At 37.2% G+C, this 13,691-nt stretch overlaps 1 protein-coding gene across 2 annotated transcripts in view; it reads right to left on the bottom strand.

The window, feature by feature from the left end:
* Positions 1-1,794: 1,794 nt before the first annotated feature.
* The window catches only part of LOC131036391 (uncharacterized), a 122,449-nt gene continuing 110,552 nt past the window's right edge, over positions 1,795-13,691 (bottom strand). For both annotated transcript variants that reach the window (XM_057968274.1, XM_057968273.2), the window contains exon 8: positions 1,795-2,424. In XM_057968274.1, coding sequence (XP_057824257.1) covers positions 2,234-2,424 — 191 coding nt within the window. In that variant the 3' untranslated portion in view covers positions 1,795-2,233. The remainder of the gene's footprint in view (positions 2,425-13,691) is intronic.

The following is a 13,691-nucleotide window of genomic DNA, read 5'->3' as shown; positions in this document are numbered from 1 at the left end:
AAGTTAAATATATTTTACAGCCTCTAATAATCTTAATTCGTCACCAATATTAGACTATTATTTCTAAAGCATTGAAAGAATGTGTAAAGTAAACATCCAATGTCGATGACTCAATTTTGCTTTTATTAATAATTTAGCAATATAAATATATTAACAGACTGAAATTGAAACTGCACAGTATTTAGGAGGATTTTTTATTTCTTAGTTTAAAATATTTTAACACCTTGAAAGAGTGATCACTAAAAAATATCTTGAAATAATGCTACATGAGAAAAAAAACTGGAAATTTTTTTAATTCAAATGTGATTGCTGCATTTAAAAATAATTATTTCAAAATATGATAAAGTTTATGTTAAAATTCATTTAAATATCAAAATACTTTGCCAGACGTGGACTAGGAACCATATTGGTAAAGAAAGCAAAGATTGCTTACCTCTTATAAAATTTCTGTATTATAGGCTATGTTGGGTGTCAAATGTCAATCCCTCCTGGCATGCATCCTTCCAGTTATGCCATCTTGGATACAAAGCTTGTTATGCTACTGGACTGTGATCCAGCTAGTCTACCAGACATACAGGAGAGATGAATTTGATCAAGGTTTGTAAAAGTTGATATTGTGTACTCTGATAATAGTTATAGTCTTTGTTTTTCAAGAATCTCGTGTTTATATGGTAGTGGATTGTGCAATCTCTATTGATTATAGATAGATTCCCGAGGCAGTTTTGTGATAGCCTGCAACGGCTTTTGGATATTTTCCCAAAGCTTTGTCAAAGTGCTTAAAAATCTAATTAAAGAATTGTTATTTTATTTTAATTCTAAGACGTGCCTCAGCTTTTAACCTTCTTAACTATGGACCTTGAACGGCAATCCCATTGATGTGGCCAAAAAGCAAAGTGGGCTTGTGTATCTACTATCCACTAGACTGAACTACAAACACATAACAATGCAAGCTAAGCAGTAAAAATCCATCGAATTGTTATAGCAAACTAATATAAGACTAAATTTTGCCTCACAAGCTTTCTCAAAAGAAACATTCAAACAAGGAAGCACAACTTGGATCATGAATAACTTGAACCAAATTGGTTGAGCACCTGCTGTCGTAATAACAAAATAAGATAAACTATAAAAACATGGTCATTTCCACATGTCCAAATTTCTCATGGTAATGATTCTTTGTCCATTAATCACAATATTTTGCAAACAGCCATTGGAACATAGAAACAAAATGAGATAATTGCTACCCGGAGTAGCCAGGTACTCCTTTGTCTCTCCTTGGCACACGTATCCCCGTATCCAATACGCCTTGGATGCAGTCGAATACTATACCCACACGTGCCCAAAAAACCTTGATTTTCCAACCATGCCAAAGAATCAGATTTAAAATAAATAAAAAATTTGACGCAAATCTTCCTGAATTTAATTTAAAAAAAACTTCATTCATGCAATTTTTTTTTTAAATGGTATAAACAAAACCTACACCAAATGAGAAAGACAAATGAAATGTTTTTCTCTTTCAGCGACCCAATTTTTTGGGTTATCTTCCAATGCATCTCTACTATTTTTGCATATTGTAAATTGTTAAATCAATTTATAATTATTTATGTTATATTTCTTTTGAAGTAATGAAAATCTCCTCTAATAACATATATGTTAAATATGTGTATGTGTTTTTAATGAAAGTCATATCCAGCCGTATTGATATTGGGGGTCTTCAAAAATGGCCATATCCATATTTGTATCCATATCCGTGTTCATGCAACTTTGTTGCATGCTGAAAAAATTAAATTGGACAGATACAAAAGCAAGAGCGCTATATATCCATTTTTAAGTACAACTAATATTTTTATGGCTAATTTGACAAAAATGTTACATTTCTTTGAAAAACATTTTTGAAATGGGTGATAGTTGCACGAGACCCATTAGAATGACAGAAATGAATGTTATGAAAACATGGTACTTCCTGCACAAGCCTGTATTTTATATCTTTGCCATTATGTACAGTCAGCATTGAACAATATGAATTCATGGTTATATAATTGGATATGTAATAATCCAAAATTGACAAAAGTTACTTCATGAATGCCACGAGCTCCTATCAGAATAAATTTATGAAGCCAAAGTTCCTGTATCTTCAAAGAAAATCCCTGTTTCATACAATATCTAAGGTGAAATATATACCATTCTAGGCTAATCTTCCGCTATATGTACAAAGAAGATAGATCTCCCTTGGGTATCATGCGGCTGTGCTCGCTGCAGAATTTACTTCTTTGACATAATCTTTGATGAGTATAAGCTCCCCTAAAAATTTTTGAGGTACCTGCTCTAGTTTTCTGCCTTCTTGCCATACTTGACCCACCAGAACACTTGGTCCAGCAGAGCGTATGTAAACTACAAGTTCATCATTAAAAGGCCGTAGGTTCTTAGCTGCATGACAAGGCATATACATAGCATGGTGTTAATCAAACAAAATCAATAACAGATTTGAAATATACAAGATAAGATTCTTTATAACATGCATATTAGAAAGAACATTGTGATGACCATGTGCATTGTTTTGCTCTGGCAAAATACTTACTAAGCAATATTGTTTCTGCAATTAGCATGGCTGTAACTAAAATATAACAGTAGAAGTGTATTCAAGATTATTTATCCTGTGAAAAACAAGATTTCCTTGCTGTTTATTTAGTAAAATACTTAAAAACAAAAAGCAACATGTTGTGATGTTTTCACACACCGCCCCATTGCAAATGGTGACCCCCACTTTTCACTTCCTAGGTCAGTATTTTTGTTTTGTTTAGTTAGCTTGGCAATAATTTCAAAGTTTCTAGCCTTAGAGTGAGACAGTTCTGTCTTGATAAGTCTAGGAGTGGGTCCAGGAATTAAGTTGTAAAATTAGGTATTGTGTAAGGGTGAGCTTCAAGGATTGCACTTTTGGAATGTGAAATTTTGTAAGCAAGGGAATGTGAAAGTGGAAATGAAAATATGAAAATGTGAAAGGCAAAATTGTTCTGATTATTGCAAGGCAGAATTGCAAGGTTACCTTGCAATCCTGCCATATATTGCATGAGCATCATGAAAACCCGACCTTGCAACGCACAACCAAACCTTGCAATGAAAAACCCTCTTGCAATGCACAACCCAACTTGTGAATTGCATTCACCTTGCAATTTCGCCCAAGGAAGAGCAATAGGGAGAGTGCAATTTCCTCTCTACTTCGCAATTCCGCCCAGCTCAAACAAGATTTCCTTCCCCCTTCTAAATCGCACCCAAGGATAATGCATTCACTCAAAATGTCATAACAAGTCGGCCTCTTAAGTGTATTTGATCAAAGACATAATAAGTCAGCCTTAATAGGGTAAAGAGAAACACTTTAGATGATAATGAGCCAACCTTGGTGAGGAGGGTAGACAAAGAGGTATAATATGAGATCAAAACCTCTCATTTTCATCATTCAAAAATGCAATTAAAACAATAATCGGGGCAGAGAGACAAATTAAGGTAGTAATTGCAGATCAAGGAACAACAACACAATTCAGACATTAGGAAGGCAATTCAACTGTGAATTGAAGGAGATCAAAGGCAAATTTCCAAGCTATCACCCTGCACATTACAATGAACTACAGCAGACTTAAGGCGAATTGGAGCAGATCAAGGGCGAGTTTGGGGGCTGATTTCTTGATTTAAATTGTCATTTCCAGACCTGTAATGTGTGAGCCAGATCTGCAATATTAGTATTTCCAAACTTGAACTTCCACTTCCAGATTTGCAAGGGTTATAAATGATGAGATTTGTGAAAGATTAATGTTGTTTCCTTCATTTCATAGGTGTTTTTGATTCAATACTTGTCTGTTTTGCAGGTTTGATGCAAGGAAGTACAAGGCCAAGGATTGCAAAGGGGTCGATGGAGGAAAATTCAACAATGCAAAGGAGGGCAGCCTTGAGATGTTCAAGGAATTCAAGGTCAAAGATTTACAAGCTCCAAGTCATGCAAGAGGTGGAGATGAAAGTGCAAAAGAACGTGAGAGAGGACAAAATCAAGACATTGCGAAATGGAGGCGAATTCATCAACAATGAAAGACAACATCCACATATGCAAGAAGATGAACAAAGGATGCAATCACAACATGGATGATTCAACAATGCAAGCTTGCTCTATGATGAAAGAGAACTCATCAATGCAAAGGAAAGATCAACGTTGCAAGGATATTAGATCAAGATCAAGGTCCGAGTCATGCAAGGAAAGAAGGTGGATAGTGAATGAAGATGAAAGATATTACAATTATAAAAGATGAATTTTACAACAATCTTGAATTTCTAAAAAGAAATTCAAGATCAAGGTCAGTACAACAAGGTGAATTCCCAAACATGAGAATGAAATGCAAGAATGATCAAGGGTGACATTGTGATAGTTTCAGAAGAATTAAGCAAAGTTAGAAACTTGATCATCAAGATGATGCAATTTGGGAATATGAACCATCACAAACACTCAAGCAAAGTGACGATGTTGAGTAATCAGGAGATATCTATGTTGAGGTGGCACGTCAACTAATCAACTCATCAGAAGATGCCACGTCAACACATCCAAGTTCAATGTACTTGACTTCCATTTCACACATCACCCCATTAGAATGGGGACCCCCTCTTTTTGCTTTGTTTTTTTTGCTTCTCTCTGCTTGTTCTTCTCTCTGTTTTTAGGGTTTTGAGTGAGTGAGTTGTCTATCTGGACTAGGGCTAAACCTTAGGGGTTCTTTTGGATGTCATTCAGGCTAAGTCCAATCAAATTTTGGAGAATTGTTAAGTGTCCTCCCTAAGAATTGAGGTGATTGAAATTAGGTAAGTCTTTCAGGAGAGTCAAATAGGTCTCAGGTTAGGTCTGATAAAGGTTTTTAGGGTAAAATCCAATTTTGACTAAGTGTTAGCATTTTTGAAGGTGAAATTGTGTGTTCTTGCCTAGGTGAGTTTTGATCAAATTTTTTGAAGCAAGATGATGCTTGAAACAGAAAATCGCTCTTGACCCTCAGAGAGGGCCCAGGGCGAAATTTATCCTGAGTGCAATTTCTTGTTTTTGATGGACTTGCTAACTGGTTCCTGACCTTGAAAATGACCTGACTTTGCCTTGTGAAGCAATTTGAGACTTAAATTTGAAGCAGTTTGGCCAAAAAGGGTAAAATCGCTCCTGACCCTCAGTGAAGGCCCAAGGCGAAAATGTTGTTTAAGTCATATTTGTCACTGACTTTTCTAAATTGCTTTGTGCAGGGTCTCCTGGAAGGATGATTGAACGTGACTTGATGCTTTGGACGGTTTGGAGACGTGAAAGATGGTGAATTTTGGAAACTAAGAGAAAAATCACTCCTGACCCTCAGAGAGGGCCCACAGCGAGAAATCTTATAAGGGTCATTGCTAGCCTTATTTGGTCGACTTAAGATGTCAAAGGCATGGGGATGGATGAAATGAGCACAATGAAGTATCCAGACTTGATCAAAGATGATGAATTGAAGGAGTTTTGCCCAGGAAAGGTAAAATCGCTCCTGACCCTCAGAGAGGGTCTAGAGCGATTTTCTTTGTGTGCACATTTTTGGACCTTTCTTGGACATGAATTTTTATTCATAGCAAAGAACAAGATGACATCTTCCTTGGCAAAGTGATTTTTAGATGAAAAGTGAAGCATTTTGGTCCAAGTAGCAAAAATCGCTCCTGACCCTCAGTGAAGGCCCAGAGCGAAATTATTGAAAATCCTCATTTTACCTTGCAACAACAAAGCGAGTTTGGATGAGATGGATGAAGGAAGAACATTGCCAAGTGATGAATGAAGTTTCAATGAAAAATGGTGGATAATCAAGCTCAAAATCAAAAAGTCGCTCCTGACCCTCAAGGAGGGCCCAGAGCGAAAAACACCAAAAACACACCTTTTCCCCAAAATTTGACAAAGCTAAGTTTGCAAGTCAATGAGGGGGCCTAGTGAAATGTCTTGAAGAGATTTTGGAGGTTGAAAAATGCTAAATTTGAGCAAAAAATGAAAAATCGCTCCTGACCCTCAGAGAGGGCCCACAGCGAGATTTTGATTTCCTTCATTTTGCAGTGAAAAGAGACCAAGTTTTGATCATAAATGGAAAATAAAGGACTTTCTCCACCCACCTGAAGAAGTTTTGACTAGAAATGATGAAGGACTTTGTTGAAAACTGAAAAATCGCTCCTGACCCTCAGTGAAGGTCCAGAGTGAAATTGCCTTCAAGGACATTATTTCCTTCAAAATTATTGATGAATTAACTTTATAGTGCAAGGAAATGGATTTTGGAAGTGACATTGTGAGTTTAACAAACAAGTTGAGGTAGATTCCAGCTAGAAAATGAAAAATCGCTCCTGACCCTCAGTGAAGGTCTAGGGTGAAATTTACATTTTCACCTATTTTTCCTCATAAAAAATGTCAGATTGGAAGTGCAATGCGTTAACTAGATATCAATTTACCCTCCAAGAGATTTTCAAGCCAAAATTTGAAATATTCAAGGCTAAAATTCAAAAATCGCTCCTGACCCTCAGAGAGGGTCCAAGGCGAAATCCTCATGAAATCTCATTAAGCCTTGTTTTAAAAATTCATATTCTCCAAATTGCACTTGATCGCCAACATTGCTAATTTTGAGGCGTTTTGGAAAATTAAGATTAAATTGACATTAAATTAAAAACATTTTGGCATTTAATAAATTAATTTTAAGCCTTAAAAAATCAAACTTCTATCTTGGAGGCATTTAAAATTAATTTTTATTAAATTAAAATTAAATATAAAGCGCTCAAGGCCTTATTTTGATTTATTTTGCCAAGTCGGCCCCCTTTTTTTGGAATTTTTTTATTTTTTTTAACCTCTTTTTGCCAAGTCGGCCTAGAGGGAGCAAAAGGGTGAGCGCTCTATATATTGGAGGAGTTTTTTCACATTTCAAATCATTCAATCATTGCCTTAAGTGCGAATTTGGGGAGCTAGAAGGAGGTATGAAATCTGGTGTACTTGGAGCGAATTTCTTTCAAGTGTTGAAGACTAAAAGGAGGTGGAGTTTTATCTTTTCAAAAGCTAGAGGAGGCGCAATTCATTCAAGAGAGGGCTTTGATCTACATTTTGCCTAGCGAAATTCATCTATTTTTGCATCATTTCTTAGAGTTTAATACTCAAGAGGAGGTATGGCGAAATCATCTTGACACCCTTGTTGAAGATTTGATTTTTGAACAGTTGTTTTGGAAAAATCTAAGTATCGCATGGTTAATTAGGAAGTGATAACTCAAGATTTATCATGAAGTTTCCTAATTAAAATCTTATATCTTCCTTTTAAGTTTAATTTCTACACTTCAAGATTTATTGCTAATTGTGAAATGTTGTGTAGGTGTCAAGATGGCGACTCCAAAGGCAAGAGCATCCACTAGTCGTCCAGCTCTCATCAACGAAGATCAGAAGAACGACGAATTGGAGACCAGGATCGTGTCCAAATGGAGTAATATCGGAGATACCAACTTGGGAAACTTCAGTGTGAAGAAGTTTCGAGAGGTCCCCTACATTGGCAAGCCATCACCCATCGCGAAGAAGATAATTGAAAGTGGCATCATCAAAGCGGTAGGTTTTCCTCCAGCAGTCCAGTGTCATGAGCTGATGATCGAGTGTGCCTACCACTATGACTCACAATCAAGATCGATCGTATCCAAGGAAGGAAACACTTTAGCTTACCTTTCAGAGGAGGCTATAAGTGAGGCTCTTCATCTTCCAGAGCATAAAGATATGATTTACAAAAGTTTAGAAGGAGCCAGGTCAATGTATGAAGATGATCCTAACACCTGTTTGAACCTCATCAACAAGAATTGGTTGCTCAAAAGTCGTCCTCGTCTGAACAAGATTCCTAACACACCACATAGGATTGATTTCCAGGAGGAGTACAAAGATTTGATAACTTTGCTCAATCGAGTTACAGGGGCTCCTTAAGCCTTCTACTTCGAGAAGTGGATGTTCTTCTTCATTCAAGTGATAGTCCAAGGAAAAGGAACGCTTCATTGGGCCAGAATTATTAGCAATAACCTGGACGTGCAGTTGAGAAGACTAAGGCCTACCAAGTCGTTCCACATGAGCTCATACGTCATATATGCCTTGATCAGGAGTTTCGAGTATGCAGGGCTACCTCACAGAGGTGTGATCGGGAGAGGACCCGGAGAGGTGAGAGTTTGTGACTCTTATGTTCATCTGCATCATCCACCTGGAAGTGACTACAAGTTAGTCAATGATACCTTCACGATGAACATCACTAGGATATTGCAAGGAGGGATTCACAATCGACTATCTCTGGATGCACAAGAGCTTGTGAAGAGGTATGGTGCATGGTTCATCCAGTTTCAAAAGTTTACATACATCAGAGTTCAGGGATGTCCTTCACCTCCCTATGTGTTGCCGAGATATCCGACAGACAAAATAGTGTTACTTGAGGTAACCAGACAATTGGTAGCTTGTGCAAAGGTATCCAGACACAAGCATGGAAATGGAGTGCCCGTACCTATCATATTGGGGAATTCAGTTGAGGTATGTCCTAATACTCAAGCTTCAGAGGATGCAGAGAAGGAATTAGCCTTGTATTCATTCACCTTCTTTGCCACACGAAAGAATTTTGATCCTTATGGTTATATGGAGGAGACAGTTGCTAGGAAGTATGAACATGAGTTTCAGGTGGAAGACTTTTGGATGAATCTCTCAAATGATTTAGAAGTTAAAAGGAAGATGCATTCCAAATTGCCTTTAGATTTCATCAGAAAATGCAAAGTTTACAGAGTAGCCGATCAAGCCCAGGACAACGGCAAATACCTCCAGTCATCCTATGACAAAGAAGATAAGAGAGTGAAGATAGATTGGAACGAGCCTGAGATTTTGGACTTGAGAGCTTTGATGGCTCCAGTTTTATCATGTACTCACAGATAGGTGGATGTACAACATCAGAAGTTAAGAGAGCAGAACGTACCAATGACTTTTACTTTGGAGGAAAGACCAGAAGAAGGAGGAGCAAGCGTAAGTGAAGACACTTCTCATCCTAGAGGCGCAAAGAGGAAAGAAAGACCTGAGAAAAGAGAATCCTCCAAGAAGAAGCAAGAGGCCAATCGAGATCGCCCATCAAGCACATCTTCTCGACATGGAAAGAAGGCAAGTCAAGCTGAAGGTCAAGAGAAGATGGTACCTGAGATTGATGAATCTATGGAATCCATGGTACAGAATGATAAGCTCGAGAAGGGATAAACACCTCAACATTCATCAAGTCAACCTCTACAAATTGATGAGCTACAGGAAGATCAGGGAAATAATGATGAAGCGACATCTCCTCTCCGAGAAGATGAACCACTACTTAAAGAAATACAGGTTAGAGAGACAAGATCCGCCATCCTAGATTGGCTGAAGGAGAGACTGACAAGGGTGATCGTGATTGAGGAGGAAGAAAATGTGATTGATTTGGAGAGCCTTATAGGAAATTCTCAAGAAGTAATGGAAAAGAAGAAGGCCACCAAGATGTCCAAGGTGATCAGAGATGAGGCAGGATCCAGGAAATTGCAAATAGCTACACCAATAGTGGATAAGTATGAATATGAAATTCTTGCAGATGAGTATGATGTGGAAACATCTGAGCTTGGTCCACTCACTACTGAACAGGCAATGGATGAGGCAACCGATTCATTTGAGGCACTTAAGGACAAACTCAAGGAAGAAGTGGAAAAGAATAAGAGGCTTGAGAGAGAGGTCGGTGCTTGGAGAGGCTACTTTAGTCATCTCAATCAGCCCTTGAGACGTCAGGATCCAACAGTATCTCCTGTGCAAGCACTTCCTCTTGAATCAGTTGGAGAAGCAGAAAAGGTCAAAAGCTTGGTTCAGCTTATGAGTTCTTGGATTAATAAATCCCACACGGTAGCCGTCAAGTTTGCAACAAGGATGATGAAGACAATCCATCGAGCTATCCAGGTCCTTGAGATTATTCATAATTTATTGATAACTGTAGCCGCTTTTGCTCATACTAGAGATGTTATCATTCCTGTCCTACAAGTAATAAGGCAAACACCAAGATGGATACCGGCACAAGAAAAGATAATGGATGGAGGATCTCATAACCTATTACAGTGGTCAGCTCTGCTCCAGATAAAAGAGGTCCTTTTTGAAGACATCAGCTCAAAATGCAGTCAAGTTGAAGGTGTCATCCATCCAATTCAGGATAAAGTGTTTGAAGTATTGTGTACCATCCTTGGCCGATGAATCGAGATTGAGACAGATGTGGACATCCAAGAGTTGGAGGATAGAATCAAGGTCATCTTTTGCAAAGAGGAAAATGTCATCACAGATGAGCAACGAGATCTGATGTTCACTACCATGCTCCAGATTGAGAAGATCAAAGAACTCGAACCTGGATGGGAATCAGCTCTTCTCATTGCTTTCGATCAGGTCATTCACTTGGAGGAACGAATGAAGAATCTTCCCGAGATTCCTATTACTGAGATTGAAGGAATTGTGTCCAGATTCGTTGGATATGCTAAGAAAGAGCATAGGAAAGGGAACAAGGTTCTAGAAGAAAGGTTGTTATAGGATGATGTGGCATCTTAATTATCATTGGTCTATGTTTCCTCGACTTTTGTGCCAATTAAATATTTGGCTATGCATTTAATAATGTTCATCTAAAAGGGGAACTTTTTGTAATAAACCCTAATTAGGGTTTAGGTGTCAAAATCTCAGCCATTGATCTTCTTTCGATCTGGGCCGTTCATTGTAATTGAGGATGCTATATATACCCTCACTCATTTTCATTTTGTCATTAGAAGAAAGTTAGATTAGATTTTAGAGAAAGAGATTAGAGAGCTTAGAGAGAAAGTTATTGTGTAGCAAGATTGAGTAGTGAAGAAAGAATTTTGAACAATTGTTGTCCATTTGGCTTTGAGATCAATAAAATATTGAAGTTATGGTGTTTTATTGCAATACTTGTGGCTATCTTCATGGTTGTTTATCTTCTTGAATCATTCTCAGTCGAAGTAGTATTTAAGTTTGAAGGACTAAGTGTTATGCTTGATTTTTGGTGAGATTCGTATCCATACCACTAGCTTCTTACTGATTGTAAGGACGCCTTGTGTGGTCAACTGGAAATATTGAAATTGCTTGAACAATCAATTATCATTGAAATATTGGCATGTATCTTTATGATAGTGTCTATAATCCTTGATGATTTGAAAACCACTAATCACCTTAGAAGATCGCACCAATTCTAGTAAAGTTGTAATCCCTTGGCAATACTGAAATTGGTAGAATCTTACCAAGTCTAGCCTACATTGAGTCATTCTTAGGATTAGAGTAGAATTCATCTCTTGAAAACGCTATCTTTTGATCTTTTTGAGAATTTGTTAGTATTAGGAAAAATCCTGTTCCTGTAGTCGAGTGAGAGCAACACGGACCAGCTTTCAAAGTGCGTAAGACCCCTTGAAGAAACAGCATTCACAACGACCACTGGTGCTTATCCACACGTAGAGATCCTACAGCGAAGAACCTTGAAGTCACCCTGATTGATCCTTTTTGCGATATCTTCAGCATTCAGAGGCTTTACTCAAGAGAGGATAAGGTACCCTTGGGTATTTTATTCTGTGTTTGATAGTGTACAAAAAAACATGTCAACACAACTGTACATGTGGAAGGCACCAAATTCAATGTACGTAACCTTGTTTCTTATTGGTCCTTCACCTAAAGGGACATGTATTCAAGCGAATGTAATTTTCTTATTGGTCAATGAGGTGTTAGTTGTAACTAAACCTAATTAGGGATTTGTGGTTAAATCTTGGTCATTGATTCCAAATTAATCAGGGCCCTTAAATTGTAATTGGGATGTCTATAAAAGGCTTTGCCTTTTTATTTGTAAGGGTTAATAATTAGAAATTAGGTGGTAGAAGATTCAAGTTAGAGTAGAGTAGGAAGGAGAAGCTCAAAATTGTTGCCAAGACTATATTGAAATAAATACATGATTTTCATTGAAGCTATGGTGGATTCATGTGTTGTGTTTCTACATTATGCATGGTTTCATGTTACTTCTCAAAGTTAAATGAAGTCCATTGATCATGGTGGATGCATGTAAAGATATTTAATGATTCCTTCAGTTCATACCATTTACATCTTGTTGATTGCAAGTTGTTTTGCATGGTTAGCCTGAAACATTTTATAGTGGCTAAATTCAATTGTGGATATTTGTTCAAGTTGTGCCAGCATTGAGTATTTGGATAGGATGTTTACAATGTGAAAATCTTTCACTACCTTAGGAGATTGCACTCTTTCTATGGCGTTGTGAGCTATCTTTGGTCAAGCAGAAAGTAGTTCCATAAGGAGTTTGTTTATCTAACCATTATCCATTATTATCATTGTTTTTAGGATTAGCATAGTTTCTCTAAACCCTTTACCTTTTGATATTTCTTTGTTTGAGAAAACTTAGTTTGCAAGTTCCAGCTACGATTCATAAGCATAAGTCCCTTTGTCTTACCAGCAATATCACAACATTTCACTGAGACTATCCAATTGCATTGTCAAGACCCGACTAAAGAAACTTGAGGTTGCCTTATTTGATCACGAAGTTTAGCATATAAGGTTTCCTTTTTCAAGAGAGAGAGTATTTTATTCTGTGTTGGCAAGTGTCATAAAAAACACATCAACACAACACAGTGCAAATAGACTATCTAATTAATATGTTGGGTGGCCTAATTTACTACGAAGAAACTATGATTAGAATGCGATGAGCACCACACCCACTTAATAATGGCTATTGTAACGTCCCCTTATGTTACAACTTAGAAAATAGGGACAATAACTTATAGAGGTCAATTGCAATGGACTTCTTCCCACAAATTCTCTAATAATACGTAAAATAACCATAAATAATGCTAATCAATGTGAGAGTGACAGATTTGATATGCTCTTGGTGTTATAATATATAGGTATTAATATCATTGACGTCCCTGATTCAACACTTAAATGTATGTGAGGGAATCTTGACCCATACTAGGCTGCCTTAGTAATCAGATATATGTATAACCTATCGTAATCATCCCCTGAAGTTTGATCCAGTCTGACCCAACAGTTGACAGTATTATTTCCTTGGTTCTGCAATCAGGCTTTAAGCAGTGAATTCTTGGATCTACTAATGAATGACTCCTTGATATGTATTAATCAGAAAACTTCTTGAAGACCCGATGATGAATGAGCGCTCCTCCAAGGGCAAATCCAAACTGGATATGGAAAGATATATATCGTTGATCCATGCCCTATCGAAAAGAGTTGGGTTGTCTTATTATATGATCAAGAAGGGTGCCTAAAGAGACACAACTCTTGCCTCTTTGAAATTGTTTTCCTTAATTTATCTTTAATCGCAACCTTTCACATATTAACAAATTTGTTATGTGTCCACTTAAATATAATCATAACCGTATCTTATATTAGGTTAATGACTGTAGAGTAATCCCTGTCACCGTTTAAGTGTCCAGCTCTCTCAAACTGAATTGATACTTCCAATTATGACATAGTAATGTATTTATCCACAAGGTTGCTCTTTGTCTTAATATATTCACAACCTTCATTAATCAAGTCGCTACCTATCAAAAGGCACTATTAGAGTCGTCCACCATATTTTACATTTCTTTTTGTTTTATATTTTATTTGATAAATATGAAAA

This window comes from Cryptomeria japonica, chromosome 5 (genome assembly GCF_030272615.1).
Source record: "Cryptomeria japonica chromosome 5, Sugi_1.0, whole genome shotgun sequence".
Lineage (NCBI taxonomy): Eukaryota > Viridiplantae > Streptophyta > Pinopsida > Cupressales > Cupressaceae > Cryptomeria > Cryptomeria japonica.
The sequence above is the reverse complement of the archived record's forward strand: the minus strand, read 5'-3'. Positions and strand labels throughout refer to the sequence as shown.